This window comes from Giraffa tippelskirchi, chromosome 3 (genome assembly GCF_054371585.1).
Source record: "Giraffa tippelskirchi isolate mGirTip1 chromosome 3, T2T-mGirTip1v1.2.pri, whole genome shotgun sequence".
Classification (NCBI taxonomy): domain Eukaryota; kingdom Metazoa; phylum Chordata; class Mammalia; order Artiodactyla; family Giraffidae; genus Giraffa; species Giraffa tippelskirchi.
The window spans coordinates 65114860-65134763 of record NC_137277.1 but is presented as its reverse complement, the minus strand read 5'-3'; the positions used below and the strand labels follow the sequence as shown (position 1 = coordinate 65134763).

Genomic DNA, 19904 nt, shown 5'->3' with positions numbered 1-19904 from the left:
AGTCCCTGCCATAATAAACTGTCTAATCCAGTTGCAACAAATTATCTGAAGACTAATTTGGTCCATACACCTGTTTTAGTAGCTTACAGTAGATATATGGTGCTGACTGAGAAACCTTTCCTTTAAGATCACTATTCTCTCTTCATTTTCAGGATCAATCTCAGTGAATCTGTGAGGGGCTTCTCATAGTATATCTAGGAATTTACCAGGTTCTTCCTTCTCTTCCTGTTCTATGTTTGCTAATTTGGCATAGTTTAACGTCTTCACATGTACTCACCTGAGTCCTTCAAGAATACATCTGACAAAATGACTCGGAACCCATCTTTCTTTAGTCGTGTTGTAGTCCCAGTCTGGCTCTATAGTTGGCATCACCTGATTCCCAGTAGGGAGGGCGGCTATCTTGTCCTCCCTCTTTCCTGCTGATTCATTACCAAGCCATTCATCTCCATAGGCAATAGCTTTCTACAAAACTCGAGTTTTTGAGTCAGGAGTTAGCATCTGCCCCAGGATATACATCACATCCTTTCAAGTAAGGTCATAAAGCAGAGTAACACCCTTAAAGTTTCTAATATATTTCTCTGGGTCCTCTAAATAGTCTTCCAGATCTTCGTTGATTCTTTGTATTTCTTGATAAGAAAAGGGCTTATTAACTCTCATAGATTGATTGTTTCTCCTGGTGGGTGCTTCATGGAGAGGCAACATCTTCTGTAGCTGTTCCTCAGCCCCTCTGGTTGCCCTTAGCGTATGATCCCAGGGATAGATTGGAGAAACCTGTTTTTCCTTATCTGTCTGTCTCCTGTCCTCCATCTCAACCTGTATTTCACCCTTAGTTTTACCTATCTGGGCTTCCCTTACTTCAAAGATCTGAGTTTCAATTGAAACCAGTGTACTTTGAGGTCATATTGAGACAGGAATTTGAACCTCTACTGAGACTGGAGCAGTTTGAATTTCAGTTTGAGTTTCTACCAAGAACGAGGCAACCGTCCCCTGAGGGGTGCCCTGACTTTCAGTTTGCTCAGTTGGAAGCCCTGGATATGGAGGCAAAGTAGGAGGACAGGAGGGAGCTGAAGGTTTCACACCCAAATCTATACCCTTAGGACGAAGTCTGGCATGTCTCACAGGGAGAGAAAAAAAGGCAACACATACGCTATTTCTACCCATTTCCCTTGTTTTCTACAGAAGCAGTCTAATTGTAAGACAGTATCATAATTAAGAGACCCTCCAACTGGCCATTGTTCACCATCCTCCAATGGATACCGTGGCCATGCAGTATCACATAGGAAGTTCAGGTGTGTCTTCTTTAAGCTCTGTGGGTCAAATCTATCCCAGTTTCTCGTGATGCAGTTCAAAGGAGTGAGGCTGGAATTGTTAGCTCCCATCAGTAAGAGAGAAAAAGCAGCGTCCAGTAGCCTTTTCTGCTGGAGACATCTCTCCCTGCTATAGATGGGGGTGGAGACAGGCCTTCCACCTAAGCTTCCTTCCCTGGCCAGAGTTAACCTATCTCTTACCAAAGCAGATGTCCACTACCGTCCCATGCTACCACCAAGGTGGGGTGGAGATGCACCAGGGGTTAGAACTGGTGGCCTCTCAGATTGATGTCCTGTTCCTCACCATTAAAACTTTCCCTGATTTCTGCTCCTCCTCTGATGCCACCCCGGGTGCAACAGAGTAGCCTTCCAGAATGCCTCCCGAGCTAAGACCACCAGGGGAAACATCTGTCTCCTGCACGGCTGTGCACAGTCCTGAGTATATTCCTGACCACAATAGAACTGGCAAATCATAAAAGGACGAACATAAAACCCAAGATGTCCGTTTTGAGTGTCACCACACCAGTATATGTGATAGCAAAAGAGGTGGTGAAGGGCTGGCCAGCGGGGAAAAAGTGATTTTTGTCCTCGAGCTATTAGGGCCAATCCTTCCAAAGACACCAGAGAGCCTCCTCTGGTCCACTAAGAGCTAGCATTACCAAAGGAAGCATTAACATTGCACCTCCAATCTGGCCAGATCCTGGGATTCCCAATCTGTGTCCTCCAAACCTCTGTGTCCTCAAAAGCACTAGTGACCAGCAGTGCTTCTATCCACATAGATCAGAGGCACAGCCGTAATAAGGACTCATTTTCAGGTCGCGAGCCCCTGCGGCAGGCAGCTAAGAGAGAGCCTTCTAACCCGAGAGACTTTCTTGGAACTAGAGCTCCACCTAGCTACCAAACGTGCTCTTGTCTGCAGTGCACAATAAAACAACCAACAGCATAGAATCGCAAGTCCCTTGAAAGTCTGTGATCCAACAGGTTTGGTTAGTAGCTCTAATTCCTCAGGCAGTTACAAAATGACCAAAGAGACCAGGAAAAGGTGACCGAGAAAGGAATGTTTGGTCCACATGATTCACCCATTTCTGACCACTCCCCTCGGAGGGACGTTGGGTGTCTCTTGGTTTTGGCAGGTTGGTATAAACCCCCAATAAGTCTCCCCTTGGGGGCTGCCTTCAGTCACTACGAGGCACCACAAAACCGCAGAGCAGGGTTCAACACTCACTTCATGGCCAATTACATGTGTCTTTCATGCTGCTTTCACACACACACAGGCACATAGTAGAGTTAGTAAAGTACAGCAGAAAACATGTTTACTAGGAGAGCAAAGAGCTAGAGCTGCAAGCGTCCTTACCTTGTCTTGAAGATCCTGGATGAGCCCCCATGATGAAAGGTTGCTGGTGCGAGCCATGTATTACACCACGATTCGTGACCTCCAGAGGATTTTGATCCTGGGTCAGAGATGAGGCTTGATTACTTGGAGCTTTTTGTGTGGCAAAGTTTTATTAAAGTATAATAGAGCTAGGGAAAGCTCCTGACATAGACATCAGAAGAGGACAGAAAGAGTGCCCCCTTGCTAGTTTTCAGCAAGGCGTTTTATGTCTGTTAGCGAGCTGCTAATCAGATAAGAGAGACATCTCAAGGCTGAGGGAGTTTCACCAGGCCCCTCTCCCGCAATATGCATTTTTGAGATAGGATGGCACAAGGTGTGTCATCCCTGGCCATAAGATGATTGACATGAATACTGGTTTGTTGAGCCATTATCAGCTCAAAATTTGAGAAAAGAAAAAAAAAGGGGGTTAGTCTCAGGCAGAACTAGTTTCGTCAACAGAGAAGGGGGGAAAGAAACGTCTGCCACTTGCAGTTTATTTCCTCCTGCCACTTGGGGACCTCTGGCCTTCCTACTTGTTATCCTCTCACCAAACAGTGCCCGGAGGCTCAGACAGAAGTGATGTAGGGGACTGGCTGACAGCCTGCTTGTGAAGCCCACAGTGCTCCAGGCACTTTGAGTGGTGGACTTGTACCGCATATGAAACAGGAATGAGTGACACAGATCTGGATACAGTGGGTGAGGGGACTCAGAGTCCAGCCCCCTCTGCTTTCCCTGCCCCCCTCCAGCCAGCACAAGGACCCCAAGGCAGAAATCTGCAGAGAAAACACTGCTCCTGTCCCTTGCCCCAAGCCCGCTGTCAGCTGCAGTGCTGTCTGGGGCTCTGTGAACTGCACAGTCTAAGGCTGGTCCCAGGAAATCAGCTGCATCTCTTATGGAAGGTGGTAGCCAGGGCACTGTCCACACAACACACAGGGCACCTGCTCAGCTTTTATTCCTGGGACACTGTGACCAGTGCCCCGGGCCCCCAGGGAGGCAGACATCAGTCCAGCCCATCCCCATCTCCACCAGAAGCCTGCTGGCCCCACAGCGACAGACCAGGTTTCCCATCTCTCAAAGAGGTCTATTTTTACTAATGACATAAAAGGAGAAATGTAATCTCCCATCACAATATTTTTATAATCGCTGATTTGAGTTCAACTCCTTTGTCTCTCCCACCTGACCCATGAAGAAAAGAGGTGGTCAAGGCTACACTGCCAGTACAGCACGGAGGACTCAAGACAGGACTCCGGCACTGGGCCAGCAGCAACCCCGTGCCGGGCTCCCACCTGACCTCAGGACCACCCCCAGCCTTGGCCTCAGTTGTAACAAATGAACGCCTGCAAACAAGCCTTGTGCAAGGATGAAGGGGAACCATATGGAGGCTGAAGGAGCCTTGGCCTTGCAGGGATCCTGTCTAAATCTCAGTAGACACGGAAATATGAAGGCCACTGTCTCAGACCAAGCCCTGCATAGATGTCAGCTCAATATACTTCACCCCAGGCCCCACCACAGAAACAAATTCCAGACATTTTTTCCTTTTTTCTTTGACCAGAAGGAAGCCCCTGGACAGGCCTTGTTGTGTGTGTTCTGTGTGTGGAGCCCCTCATCCTGGCCCATCTTATTTCCTGCACCAACAGGTGTTATTTGCTTGTTTGTTGTTACCATTGGGCTCTCAGTAAGGAGCCCTGGATCTTCCCAGCGTGTGAAGATAGGCAAAGCCCAGTGGCTGAGTGATGGGTGAGGCTGGGTATTGGGAGAGAGGGGTGCACCCTCCATGTGGCCCAGGAATGTGTGCAGGCTGCTCCTGTCAAAGCAGGAAAGGCCACAGGAAGACCACATAGACAAGGAGTCAGCTCCCAGGTCTCCATGCAGGACCGGACTCCCTTTGGGCAAGGCGGTCCTGCAGGGGTATGGCTTCTCCATGTCTCGCCACATGCTGCCTGGTGACCCAGTGGCCCAGTGTGGGATCTGGGCCCAGGTGAGAGCTGGGACATCACTCGCTTCTCATGCCACCCCTACTCCATGCAAGAGAAGTACAATAATACCATGTCCCAGGGTTGGCTCCTCCCCTCTGGCCCCCTGCTGCAGCCCCCTACACCTCAGATCACCTCAGCCCAGCCCCAGTTGCCGCCAGGGCTCCTGCTCTCCTGTCCCAACAGGAACACAGTCCTTCCTATCTGTGGGCCTGAAGACACACAGGACATGACCCTGGATGCCACCACACCAGCTGCAGGGCCAGGTACCCAGTCTCAGTGGGAGGGGATTAGCCCTGCTCAGCTACTTGTCAGGCTGCCGTTTCCAGGTGCTGGGAAGCTCCTGTCAACAGCTGGCACCCCAAACCAGACCACCCAGTGCTGAGCATGTCTGCTGCTCACATGCACAGAGAAGGCTGCTCTCATTCTCACCCTAAAGGATGGCCATCAGTAGGGCAGGGCTTCCTCCACTGGAATACAACACCCCCTACCCCAGTGGAGAAATGAGAAAATCAGGGGACTCAGGCTTCCTCTTTTCTGGCTTCTCTTCTCTTCTCTTCTCTCCAGGGTCTATGTGAATGCTCCCTTCCAGGCATATTCCTTGATCCCCATGGAGTGACATCACAAACTGGCCAAACCAGGCAAGCAGCCTCTGCAGTGAGAGTAGAACATGGACAGGGCAGTCCTCACAGCAGGGGCTCTGCCCTGTCAGTCAGTCAACAAATACTCAGACTGCTTCTGTGATGTGCCAGGCCTATCTAGGGCAGGTGGAGGGCAGGGCAGTAAACAGAAAAACCCTTGGCCCTCAGGGAGCTTACCTTCTAGTGAGACTGAACAGGCAGTAAACAAAAGATTAAGTGTGTTAGATAGTCTTTCCTTAGGAGAAAAAATACAGCAGGGAACACTGGGACAGGGAGGGGTACAGATGCAGACACTTTTCTATCATTGAGGCTTTCTGTGGACTCATCTCAATGAAATAATATTTTGGGGAGTCCTCTATTTGCCACTGGCATACAAGTCCAACTAACTGGCTAGAGCATAGCTTCCCATAGTCTCAGATCAAGAGAACTGGGAGAAACAGGAACTCAGTTTATTATATACTCAGACAAATGCCAAAGAATGACTCTTGTCATAGGAACCTTCTAACTCCCTTTCCATTTGTAAATAAGCATCCTAAACAGCACTGCTTTAGTGAGCTGGTGACAGATGCGCTAGAAATGCTTTCTTCCACATGCCCGTAAATTGATTTACTGTTTCAATTAATCTTGACTCTTCCTCTTCCACAATTCATGTGGCTGCTTTTTAAGTAAGTCATCTTTGGAGCTTAAATGAGCACAAGCATAAACACCAGCTAATTTATCTGTTTTCACTGTAGATGATTCCACATCCCTGAAGTATCTCTCAGTCCCCTCGATGGGCCAGAAGAAGGGTTCCCCCAGCCAGCCATGGGTGACAGTAGTCCCTAACCGCTTGGCCAGTAAGAGTACCCAATATATTGTGTCCTGTCTACTTGGAGAGACCATAATTTCAGATGCCCATATGAAAGAAAAACACTCATTTCCCCCACAGAAAAGAGTGCTGAGCCTGGGCAGCCCAGAAATGGAGATAGGACGAGGCCAAGGGAGACTTGTGGAAGGAGCAGGGAGCAAGTGGCCAGCAACCTTGCCAGCATAGAAGGTGTGTCAGCCAGCATTGCTGACCTAAAGTTCAGCTCAAAGACTTGTTCTGTTCCCTACAGGGAAAACATTGGCACGCCCCACCATAATCTCTCTCTAGATCCTGGCAAGGAGATTCCATGTAAGTTAAAGAAGAAAGTCACATGGCCTGTTTCCAGCCTGGCAGGAGAGCTGGGAGGCCACTGCAGAAAGGATGAGAAACCAGCTATGTGACCAGACTACAGTGTGGAGATGCTTGGTGAAAGAGCAGGGCATCCCAAGAGCTGAGTTGGAGAGATCACTCAGGCACAAATGCCCAGTCTCTGGGCTGCGTCCCTCCCTTGCCACCCCTTCCTTGCCTCCTCTGGCACTATTGCCCCACCCCCACTCCAGAGGACCCGGCCTCCTGGGCCTTCTTTTGGCCCTCTCTTCAGTCAGCATCTCCCTTCCCTTCACACCCTTCAGTGACTCCTCAGGGCCTCAGGATAAAGTCTCAAGTCCTCTGATGGCATTCCATGGCCTTCCTGATTTTCCTCTTGAATCTCACTCCCCATCCCCACCTGGAGGTCCATTCTCACTCAGGAGCCTGCAGTTCCCAGGACAGTCCAAGCTTCCAAGTACCTGCAGGGCAAGGCTCAGGCGAGAAAACTCTTCCCACCCCTCCTGTGCCTGACAACTCAGACTTGGGTCTGACCTCAATCATGACCAGGTTTTCCATTCATCTCCTGATCCTGATGCTCCCCTGGTGCTCAGCGTTCCCTTGGGCTTTACCCATCAGAACCTTTCTCATCCAGTCTTGGACTCTGCTTATTTCTCTCCACTACCAGACTGTGAACTCCATTAGTAGAGAAATGGTGCCTCCTTACTGACTCAGTCAGACATGCAGTCACAGACACCTGTGTAAGGGAAGACTGGATGGATGGAAAATATATTGTAAACCATAAACACTTAAAGAGAGGGACCTAGTCACTTTCAGGAAACTAAGTCTTTGAGTCTCAAAGAGCCAAAAAGTGAATATCACTTTCTGTGTTGTATATTAGGAGATAACGTGTTCTTTTTTTAAATATCTATTTATTTATCTTTGGCTGCGATGAGTCTCAGTTGTGGTCATGGGCCCTTCATTGCAGCCTGTGGGCTCTGTAGTTGCAACGCGCTGGCTTAGTTGCCCCCACAGTATGTAGGATCTTAGTTCTCATAAAAAAGTGTGTTAGTCATTCAGATATGTCCAACTCTTTGCGACCCCATACACTGTAGCCCACCAGGCTCCTCTGTCCATGGAATTGTCCAGGCAAGAATACTGGAGTGGGTAGGCATTCCCTTCTCCAGAGGATCTTCTTGACCCTGGGATTGAAACAGTGTCTTCTGCATTGAAAGGAGATTCTTTACTGTCTGAGCCTCCAAGGAAGCCCAGACCAGGGATCAAACCTATGTCCATTAGAAGGCAGATTCTTAACCACTGAACCACCAGGGAAGTCCCAGGAGATAATGAATTCTTTTTCAAACTCTGCCATGGACTTGCTGGTTGATTTTGGCCAAGACACTTCCCTACTGTGGACTCCCCATATAAACAAAATACTCTGATTTCCAGGTCCTATAAGATGGTGAACTAAAATAACCTCAAAACTCTTCTAATACAAAAATCAAGAAATACTCAACCGAGTACTCACCCAAGAAATACTCAAAGTATAATAATTTTTAAATGCATAACTGGGATCATAAGATATAAATGAAGGGACTTCCCTGGTGGTTCAATGGCTAAGACTCTGTGCTCCCAATGCGGGGGGCCCAGGTTCAACACTTGGTCAGGGAACTAGATCCCACATGCTGCAACTAAAAAAAAAAAAAAATGATGCCACAGCTAATGATCCCACATGCTGCAACAAAGATCAAAGATCCTAAGTGCCATAACTAGGGCCAGGCACAGCCAAATAAATAAAGAAATAGAAATAAATGAACATCTTTACATGTCAGAAACAAAAGGAACACTAAAATCTACACCCTGAAATATATAAGCTGATGCTGTGACTGTCCAGTTAGTGGCTTGAGAGAGTTTTGGATCCAGTTGATTAGAGCCTAAAGTGTTTATACCTACCCAAGACTCATGAAGATGACATAATTCTTCTAAAGCACAGAATTTTGAAAGTTACACAAATAAAACCTCCTGAAATGAAAAATATATTAATTCAAATTAAAAATCCAAAGGGATAGGTTCAATAGCAAATTAGATATATTTGAAGAGAAAAATAGTAAACTGGAAGAAAGAATTGAAAGTTAGAATAAAGATAAAAAGATGGCAAGTATGAGAGTAAGGTTAAGAAACGTGGGGTAGAGAATGTAAAGGTCCAACATCCACTGAACAGATGGTCCAGAGGAGAGAATAGATAGAATGGAAGAGATGTAAATTAAAAAAAAAAAAAAATGGCTGAGAATGTTCTCAAAAACTTATTAAAATATGAGTCTTCAGGACTTGCCTGGTGGTCCAGTGGTTAAGAATCTGCCTGCCAATGCAGGGGACACGAGTTCACTCCCTGGTTGAGAAGGATCTCACATGCCACAGGGCAAATAAGTCCATGTGCTGCAATTACTGAGGGCGGTGCACCTAGAGACTGTGCTCTGTAACAAGAGAAACCACTGCAATAAGAAGCCCTTACACTGCAACAAGAGCCCTTACACCTCTGCTCACCACAATTAGAGAAAGCTCACACCCAGCACAGCCATAAATAAATAAATAAAATTAAAATAATAATAATATATGTGAGATATATACTATATTATAATTATTTTTAAAAATGAATCTTCAAAAAGGAACCTTCCTTACACTGATGGCAGGAATGTAACTTGGTGCAGCCACTGTGGAGAACAGTATGGAGAGTCCTTAAAAACCTAAAGATAGAGTTTCCATGTGATCCTACATAGTCACTCCTGGATATATCTGAAGAAAACTCTAATTTGAAAAGATGTGTGCACCCCAGTGTTCATTGCAGCAGTATTTACAATAGTCAAGACACGGAAGCAACTGAAATGTCCATCAACAGATAAATGGATAAAGAAGCTCTGGTGCATATATATGCAATGGAATGTTGTTGTTGTTTTTCAGTCACTAAGTCATGTCCAACTCTTCGTGACCCCATGGACTGTAGCACACAAGGCTCCTCTCTCCTCCACTATCTCCCGGAGTTTGCTCAAATTCATGTCCATTGAGTCGGTGATGTTATCTAACCATCTCATCCTCTGCTGCCCCCTTCTCCTTTTGCCTTCAATCTTTCCCAGCTTCAGGGTCTTTTCCAATGAGTTGACTCTTTGCATCAGGTGGCCAAAGTACTGGAGCTTCAGCTTCAACAACAGTCCTTCCAATCAATATTCAGGGTTGCTTTCCTTTAGAATTGACTAGTTTGATCTCCTTGCAGTCCAAGGAACTCTCACGAGTCTTCTTCATCTGCACTTCTTCATCTGCACCACAATTTAAAAGTGTCAATTCTTCAGGACTCAGCCTTCTTTATGGTTCAGCTCTCATATCTGTACATGACTACTGGAAAAACCACAGTTTTGACTATATGGGCCTTTGTTGGCAAAGTGATGTCTCTGCTGTCTAGGTTTGTCATAGCTTTCCTTCCAAGGAGCAAGCGTCTTCTAATGTCATAACAACAGTCAATGTCCACAGTGATTTTGGAACCCAAGAAAAGAAAATCTATACTGCCTCCACTTTTTCCCCTTCTACTTGCCATGAAGAAATGGGACTGGATGCCATGATCTTAGTTTTTTTAATGTTGAATTTTAACCCAGTTTTTTTCACTCTCCTCTTTGACCCCCATCAAGAGGCTCTTTTGTTTCCCTTCACTTTCTGCCATTAGAATGGTATTATCTGCATATCTGAGGTTGTTGATACTTCTTCCAGCAATCTTGATTCTAGCTTGTAATTCACCTAGCCCAGCATTTCACATGATGTACTCTGCATAGAAATTGAACAAGCAGGGTAACAATATTCAGCCTTGTCATACTCCTTTCCCGATTTTGAACCAGTCAGATGTCTTATGTCTGGTTCTAAGTGTTGCTTCTTGACCCTCATACAGGTTTCTCGGGAGACAGGTAAGGCGGTCTGTTATTCCTATCTCTTTAAGAATTTTCCCTTAAAAGAAATGGGGTAGCTCTCATAGTCAACAAAATTGTCTGAAATGAGTGCTGGTTCTGCAGCAGGGAATAAATACTTACATTGAAAATGTATGATCAACTTTTATTATTTTATTAAACATTCAGTAAGCACACTTGTTTACAACATACCAGATACTAGAGGTTGTAAAAATTTTTTGAAAGTGTCTGAAATGCAGCACTTGGGTATAATCTCAAAATGGAGTATTACTCAGCCACAAAAAAAGAATGAAATAATGCCATCTGTAGCAACATGGTTGGACCTAGAAGTTATCACACTAAGTGAAGTAAGCCATACAAAAAAAAAATATCACTTATATATGACATCTTAAAAAAAAGTGATACAGATGAACTTATTTAAAACAGAATCAGACTCACAGACATAGGAAACAAACTTATGTTTACCAAAGGGGAAAGGAGAGGAGAGAGAAATTGAGAGTTTAGGGTTAACATACACATACTAATATATATATAATGTGTAACAAACAAGGACCTACTGTATAGCACAGGGAACTATACTCAATATTTTGTAATAACCTATAATGGAAAAGAATCTGAAAAAAATAGATATATATGTATGTATAACAATCATTTTGCTGTACACCTGAAACTAACACATTATAAATTAACTATACTTCAATTAAAAATAAATAAATATAAATAAATAAACAAAGGAAATCTTCAGATGCTTAAATCAAGACTTTCAAAATTAAAACATGTTTAAACTATACATGTTGTAATTAAGCTGATAAAAAGCAAAGACAAAGAAAAAACAAAGAAGTAACTAGAGAGAAAAGATACATTACTAACAAAATGAAGAGAAATTATATTGAAAGCAAGCCCCAAAACACAAACTTTCACAAAAGATTGTGAAATACCTTAAATGTTGATCCAAAAAAAAGACTAACTATCAACAGAGTCTTCTATTCTAAGTTGCAAACACTCATTCAAGAGTGATAGGAAAATAAAGATATTTGCAGACAAAAACAGGGAAAGCTTATCATTTGCATACCCAACAGAATGACTACTAAAGGAAAGAGATTGCACACAGAAGAAAGGGGAAGGGAATACAAGAAGTTAGGATGAGCAAAGAAACAGCAAATGTAGAAAATATAAACATCTGTTTACCATAAAAATAATAATGACAAAAAAGATGGGACTAAACTACTAGACAATAATAGATGAGAATGGCTGGAGATGATAGGAGTTAAAACTTTATAGGGATCCAGCATCATTGAGGAGGAAAATTTGACTTTAATCAAGTCTGTTACACAGACTGAAGAATAAGCACTAGAATGTATAACCTCCAAGTCATGGAGGGGAGAAGGTTAAAAAAAATTTTTTTTGTTGGAGAATTCCCTGGTGCTCCAGTGGTTAGGACTCTACGCTTTCACTGCCAAGGACCCAGGTTCAATCCCTGGTTGGGAAACTAAGATCTCACAAACTGCACAGTGTGGTCAAAAAAATTTTTTTTCTTTATCACTCAAATAGAAAGAGCAAAAGAGGAAAGTGTACTTTAAAAAAAAAAAAAAGCCAGAGAGAACTACCAGTCTGCACAAGATGGCACAGACCTAATTCTCCCTGCTTCTCTCCACCAAGTGTAATTATAAACCCTGGAAATAACACAAAAAGCAGCAAAGGAGAATTCTGAAATGTAGTAAGAAGGAGGAAAACTAGCTTAGGACCCCAATTAGGACTGGAAGAGCATACTTATATCTTATATCCCTCCACCCAAGAGAAGGTGCCCCAGACCTGATGTTTCCCAACCAAATCAGAAGAGGTGGCACAGGAAGGGTTAGGCCTCTTCTAGATGTAACAGGAGTCCCTCCAATCAAGTCAGCACCCCAGGTAAGGTAGCTGATTAAGAAAGAGCCCAACTGACAATTAGCAGCAAGGGAGGCCCACTTCTTCCTGGCCAGGCCTGAGACTCTTCAACCCTAGTGGCCAGTTACAACAAGCAGCCCAGGCCAGGGAGCCTCTTCACTGCTGGGGCCTGAGACTGCCCTGGCCACCAATAACCCAGGGGCGGAAGGAAGGCATTGGGAAGCACAGGGGACAGGGCTTCCACTACAATGAGTGAGCTGAGCAAAGATAGGCAAAGAGGCTTTTTTATGCCCTTGAGCCAGAAATGCCCTTTCACGACTGGGACACACTGAGACAGCTGAAGGGAAACATTGCACTAAGCCGGGGACTCAAAACTCATCTTTGTGCTGGTGGGCCTGAGATGCCAAGATGGCTGAGAAATTATAAGAAGTTACAGGGAATTCCCTGATGATCCAGCAGTTAGGACTCATCGCTTTTACTGTCAGGGCCTGGGTTCAATGCCTGGTCAAGGAACTAAAGTCCCACAAGCTTCACAATGTGGCCAAATAAACAAATAACAATAAATTACAAATTATCTTGAAACAAGTAAAAAATAGAAAAATTATAGTAAAAGCTACTTTGAAAAACAAGTAAAAATTATAAAGTTGAAAATTTCAATAACAGAGATAAGAAACTCACTGAATTGGCTCAGTAATATAAAGATGACAGAAGATAGAATCTCCGAAGCTGAAGAAAGACCAACAGAACTTACAAAAGAGAGAATACAGAAAATAAATTAAACAATAGAGCCTCGGAGTCCTGTGGGAAAAGGTCAAAAGAGCTAACATTCATATCTTCAAAGTCACTGAGAGGAGAAAGAAAGTGGGTTTGAAAGAATATTCAAATCAATAATGGCTAAAAACTTGCCAAATTTGATAAACAACTCATACTCACAGATTTAAGAAGCTGAGAAAATCCCAAACAAGATAAACCCAAATAAGTTCATTCCAAGATATGTCGTAATTAAACTTCTGAAAACTACAGACAGAAAAGAATCTTGAAAGCACTAAAGAAAAATGACATGATACCTATAGAGGAACAACAATTAGAATGACAGAGGACATTTCAACTGAAACCATAATGGACAACGGAAGTAGCACAATATCTAACAAGTGCTGAAACAAAAAAACTGTCAAGAGTGACTTTTCTGAAAGGTCAATTTATTTTTTATTGAGGTCACATTGATTTATAACAGTATATAAATTTTATGTGTACAATATTATATTTCTATTTCTGGATAGCCTACAACATGCATGCATGCATGCTCAGTCACTTAGTCATGTCCAACTCTTTGTGACCCTCTGGACTATAGTCCACCAGGCTCTTTTGCCCATGGGATTTTCCAGGCAAGAATACTGGTGTGGGTTCCCATGTCCTCCTCAGTCCACAACATGCTAACCACCAAAAATTTACTTTCTATCTATCACCAAATAGTCAATCCCATTTAACCATTTTACCCTGTCTGCCCCACCCCTTCACCTCTGGTAACCACAACTCTGTTCTCTATATCTACATGTCTGTTTTTGTTTGGTTTGGTACGTTCATTTATTAATACTTTAGTTTTTCATTTGTATTTATACTCCACATTTGAATGAAACTATACATTATCTATCTTTCTCATTTCGTTTAGCATAACACCCTCAGATTCATTTATGTTGTATCAAATTATAATATTTACTCTTTTATGGATGAGTAATATTCCATTGTACTTATATACCACATTTTCTTTATCCATTCATCCATTGATTGATACCTAAGTTGCTTCCATATCTTGGCTATTGTAAATAATATTTTCAATTTAGTGTTTTCGTATTCTTCACATGAACTCCAAGAAGTGGGATAACTGGATCATCTAGTAGTTCTGTTTTTAATTTTTTGAGGAACCTCCATACTGTTTTTCACAATAGCCGCATGTATTTACATTCCCACCAATAGTGTACAAAGGTTCCCTTTTCCCCACATCCCGGTACACCCTTTTTATTTATCTTTTTTATAATAGCCATTCAAACAGAAGTAAGAAGATATTGCATTGTGGCTTGATTTGCATCTCCCTAAGAACACTGGAGTGGGTTGCCATTTCCTTCTCCAAGGCATGAAAGTGAAAAGTGAAAGTGAAGTCGCTCAGTCGTGTCCAACTCTTAGTGACCCCATGAGCTGCAGCCTACCAGGCTCCTCCATCCATGGGATTTTCCAGGCAAGAGTACTGGAGTGGGTTGCCATTGCCTTCTGCGAATAATTAGTGATGTTGAACATCTTTTCCTGTGCCTGTTGGCTATCTGTATGTCTTCTTTGGAAAAACATCTATTCAGGTCCTCTGCCTATTGCTTAATCAAATTATTTGGGGGTTTTGTTGTTGCTGAGTTGTATGAATTCTTTGTACATATTGCTTAATCAGATTGTTTTGGTTTTCTGTTGCTGTTGAGTTGTAGGAATTCTTTATACATATATATATATATATATTACATACATGGTTTGCAAATAGTGTCTCCCATGCAATAGGCAGCCTTTTATTTTGTTTATGGTCTCCTTTGCAGTGCAGAAGCTTTTAGTTTGATTTAGTTTATTTCTGCTTTTGTTTCCTGTGTCTAAGGGGATATACCTAGAAATATTTTTCTATCACTTATGTCAAACAGCATGTTGCCTATATTTTCTTCTAGGAGTTCTATAGTTTCAGGTCTTACATTATTTAAACCATTTTGAGTTTATTTTTGTATATAGTGTATGATAGTTTTCCAGCTTCATTTTTTTACATTTGGTTGTTCAGTTTTCCCAACACTATTTATTGAAAAGACTGTCCTTTCTCCATTATGGGTTCCTTACTCTTATAAGTCAGCTGTTCCTGCACGTATGGGTTTATTTCTGGGCTCTCAATTCTGTTCCATTGATCCATGTATCTCTTTTTTCTGCCAACACCATGTTGCTGTTGTTCAGTCACTCAGTCATGTCCAACTCTTTGTGGCCTCCCTGTCCCTCACTATCTCCCGGACTTTGCTCAAATTCATGCCCATTGAGTCGGTGATGCCATCCAATCACCTCATCCTCTGTCATCCCCGTCTCCTTGTGCCTTCAATCTTTCTCAACATCAGCGTCTCTTCCAATGAGTCAGTTCTTTGCATCATGTGACCAAAGTATTGGAGCTTCAACTTAAGTATCAGTCCTTCCAATGAATATTCAGGGCTGATTTCCTTTAGGATTGAAATGTTATAAGTTAGCTGTTCCTATATGTATGGGTTTGTTTCTGGGATCTCAATTCTGTTCCATTGATCTATGTACCTCTTTTTTCTACCAGTCAACACCATACTGCTTTGATTATAGTAGCTTTGTAATATTGCTTAATATTAGAACATGGGGTACTTTCAGCTTTGTTCTTTTTGCTCAGAATTGCTTTGGCTATTCAGAGTCTGCTGTGGTTCTGTATAAATTTTAGAATTTTTCTTTTATGTGAAAAAACATCCTTGGGATTTTGATAGGGATTACATTTAATTTGTAGATTACTTTTGGAATAAAGGACAGTTTTAATGAGGTTAATTCTTCTAACCCATTAACACGGGATATATTTTCATTTCTTTGTGTTTTCTTCAATTTCCTTCAACAATGTATAACAATTTTTTTTAATAAATTTATTTATTTTAGTTGGGGGCTAATTACTTTACAATATTGTAGTGTTTTTTGCCATACATTGACATGAATCAGCCATGGGTTTACATGTGCTCCCCATCCTGAACCCCCCTCCCACCTCCCTCCCCATCCCATCCCTCTGGGTCATCCCATTGCCCCAGCCCTGAGCATTTGTCTCATGCATCGAACCTGGAATGGTGTTCTGTTTCACATATGATAATATATGTATAACAATTTTAAGTGTATCAGTCTTTCACCTCCTTGGTTAAATTTACTCCTAAATATTTTATTTGTCTGTTATAATTACATGAAATTGTTTTCTTAATTTCTCTTTCTGCTAGCTCATTGTTAGCATATAAAAATGCAACAGATTTTTTTATGTTTATTTTTTAGCCTGAAACTTTACTGTATTCATATATTTCTAACAGTTTTCTGGTTGAAATCTTTAGGGTTTTCTATATATAAAACCATGTCAAGTTGCTGGTGAGGGACCTCTGACAACCAGGTGGACAGGAGGACCCCCCAAGTGACTGGGGAGGATGTGGGAGGAAGCAAGGAAGGGAGAAGAAATAAGGCCAGACAGGACCAGTGCACATGATGGGTAGCTGGGGGAGGGAAGAGGAGAGGTTTACAAGCTAGAAGAGGTGTGCTTGCTGAGGAGCGACCTTTGGGAACTGGAGGACAGGGGGAAGGTGCTTGGCTTTCCCTGCCCCACCCACTTGATCCCAGGCAGCCTGCTGAGACCCCAGGACTAGTCCTCTACACACTAAGGCCAGAGCCACTCCAGAGGCCCCCACCAGGACGGGCTGAGCCTGGGCCTTGCCCTCCCACTCACCCAAGGCCTTTCCAGTGGCATGGGTCCTGAACCTAGACCTTGCCCCCACCTAAACCCCAACTTCACCTAAGCCCTTCCATAGCTGAGGCCTCTCCCCTGGCTTTTTTCTGTTTTTTTTCTTTCTTTCTCTCTCATTGTTGTTCTTTGCTATTGGAGTTCAGTTTCACCCTCAGGTGATTGTTTCACACATAGTCTAATTTTTTTCTGTTATACCTGTTAGTTTCATAAATATATTTTATTTTTATTCTTGGTTATTCTTCTCTTCCTTTTTTTTTTTTCTTTTTTGCTGCAACCTGTGGCTTGCAGGATCTCAGTCCATGGGCCAAAGATTGGGTCTGAGTTCCTGTGGTGTGAGTGCCAAATCCAAACCACTGGACTAACAGGGAACCTCAGGCTCCAGGGAATACTAATTGCAGTGAGGTATTCCAGAGGTCCACATCTCAACACCAAGACCCAGCTCTAACAAACTGCCTGAAACCTCAGGCCAAACAACTAGTAAAACAGGAACACAGTCCCAAAATCACAAAAGAGAGAGAGAGACAACAGAAAAATATGTTACAGATGAAGGAGTAAGGTAAAAACCTATCAGACCAAATAAATGTAGAGGAAATAGGCAACCTATCTGAAAAAGAATTTAGAGTAATGATAGTAAAGATGTTCCAAAATCTCAAAAATAGGATGAAGAAAATACAACAAATATTTAGTAAGGAGCTAGAAGAACTAAAAAATAAACAAACAGTAATGAACAACACAATAACTGAAATTAAAAATACTCTAGAAGGAATCATTAGCAGAATAATTGAGGCAGAAGAATGAATAAGTGAGCTGGAAATAGCCTAATAGAAATAACTGCTGAGGAGTAAAATAAAGAAAAAAGAATGAAAAAAATTGAGGATAGACTCAGAGACCTATGGGAAATATTAAAGGCAACATTTGAATTATAAGGATTTCAGAAAAAGAAAAAAGAAAAGAATCTGAGAAAATATTTGAAGACATTATAGTTGAAAACTTCTCTAACATGGAAAAGGAAATAGCCACTCAAGTACAGGAAGCACAGAGGATACAGGATAAGCATACAGGATAAGCCCCGGGAGAAACACATCAAGACACACATAAATCAAATGTTTAAAAAAATTAACACAAAAAAATGTTAAAAAAAAAAAAAACCACGAAGGGGAAAGGAAAAAATAACATACAAGGAAATCCCCATAAAGCTATCAGCTGATTTTTCACCAGAAACTCTGCAGGCCAGAGGGAGTGAATATCTTTAAAGTAATAAAAGGGAAAAAACCACAATCAGTATTACTCTACTCAGTTCAGTTCAGTTCAGTTCCTCAGTCGTGTCCGACTCTTTGCGACCCCATGAATTGCAGCACGCCAGGCCTCTCTGTCCATCACCAACTCCCGGAGTCTACCCAAACCCATGTCCATCGAGTCGGTGATGCCATCCAACCATCTCATCCACTGTCGTCCCCTTCTCCTCCTGCCCCCAATCCTTCCCAGCATTAGGGTCTTTTCCAATGAGTCAACACTTCACATGAGGTGGCCAAAGTATTGGAGTTGCAGCTTCAACATCAGTCCTTCCAATGAACACCCAGGATTGATCTCTTTTAGGATGGATTGATTGGATCTCCTTGCAGTCCAAGTGACTCTCAAAAGTCTTCTCCAACACCACAGTTCAAAAGCATCGATTCTGCAGCGCTCAGCTTTCTTCACCGTCCAACTCTGACATCCATACATGACCACTGGAAAAACCATAGCCTTGACTAGACGGACTTTTGTTGGCAAAGTAATGTCTCTGCTTTTAAATATGCTATCTAGGTTGCCCATAACCTTCCTTCCAAGGAGCAAGCATCTTTTAATTTCATGGCTGCAATCACCATCAGCAGTGATCTTGGAGCCCCAAAAAATAAAGTCTGACACTGTTTCCACTGTTTCCCCATCTATTTCCCATGAAGTGATGGGACCAGATGCCATGATCTTAGTTTTCTGAACGTTGAGCTTTAAGCCAACTTTTTCACTCTCCTCTTTCACTTTCATCAAGAGGCTCTTTAGTTCTTCTTCACTTTCTGCCATAAAGGTGGTGTCATCCGTGTTTCTGAGGTTATTGATATTTCTCCCGGCAGTCTCAATTCCAGCTTGTGTTTCTTCCAGCCCAGCGTTTCTCGTGATGTACTCTGTATATAAGTTAAATAAGCAGGGTGACAATATACAGCCTTGACGGACTCCTTTTCCTATTTGGAACCAGTCTGTTGTTCCATGTCCAGTTCTAACTGTTGCTTCCTGACCTGCATACAGGTTTCTCAAGAGACAGGTCAGATGGTCTGGTATTCCCATCTCTTGAAGAATTTTCCACAGTTTATTGTGATCCACACAGTCAGAGGCGTTGGCATAGTCAATAAAGCAGAAATAGATGTTTTTCTGGAACTCTCTTGCTTTTTCGATGATCCAGCGGATATTGGCAATTTGATCTCTGGTTCCTCTGCCTTTTCTAAAACCAGCTTGAACATCTGGAAGTTCACGGTCACGTATTGCTGAAGCCTGGCTTGGAGAATTTTGAGCATTACTTTACAAGCATGTGAGATGAGTGCAACTGTGCAGTAGTTGAGCATTCTTTGGCATTGCCTTTCTTTGGGATTGGAATGAAAACGGACCTTTTCCAGTCCTGTGGCCACTGCTGAGTTTTCCAGATTTGCTGGCATATCGAGTGCAGCACTTTCACAGCATCACCTTTGAGGATTTGAAATAGCTCTACGCTATGAATGGCTTACTATCTTTTCACTACTTCTTTGAGATCAGCTTATTAGATGAGTGTTGATCGGGCAGCGGCCGACAGGGGCTAGGCCGGGCTGGGGGCCGGGGGCGGTGACCGACAGGGGCTAGGCCGGGCCAGGGGCCGGGGGTGGTGACCGACAGGGGCTAGGCCAGGCTGGGGGCTGGGGGCGGCGGCGAGAGGAATTACCCAAAGCCCAAGGAGCAAGGGCTGCCTGGGCACAGGAGGGCCGAGAGGAGTTACTCCACATTCAAGGTCAGGAGGGGCCGTCGTGAGTAGATACCCATTGTCCAAGGTAAGGAGCAATGGCTGCACTTTGCTGGAGCAGCCGTGAAGAAATACCCCACATCCAAGGTAAGAGA

The 19904-nt window shown here is 43.2% G+C and overlaps 1 protein-coding gene across 18 annotated transcripts in view; it reads right to left on the bottom strand.

The window, feature by feature from the left end:
- PLEKHB2 (pleckstrin homology domain containing B2) overlaps positions 1 to 19904 on the bottom strand; it is a 294333-nt gene that overhangs the window by 201377 nt on the left and 73052 nt on the right. For 12 of the 18 annotated variants that reach the window (XR_014080345.1, XR_014080350.1, XR_014080346.1 and 9 more), the window contains one exon: positions 2662 to 2758. The exons of 2 other annotated variants lie outside the window; for them this stretch is intronic. Coding sequence is in view for 7 of the 16 variants with exons in the window: in XM_081583157.1 (XP_081439283.1) it covers positions 2662 to 2758 (97 nt within the window). In the remaining 9 variants the exon portion in view is untranslated. Of the gene's footprint in view, positions 1 to 2661; positions 2759 to 8399; positions 8469 to 8627; positions 8921 to 19904 lie in introns of those variants that run through there. 4 more of the 18 variants (XR_014080353.1, XR_014080352.1, XR_014080351.1 and 1 more) reach the window with 3 other exon arrangements.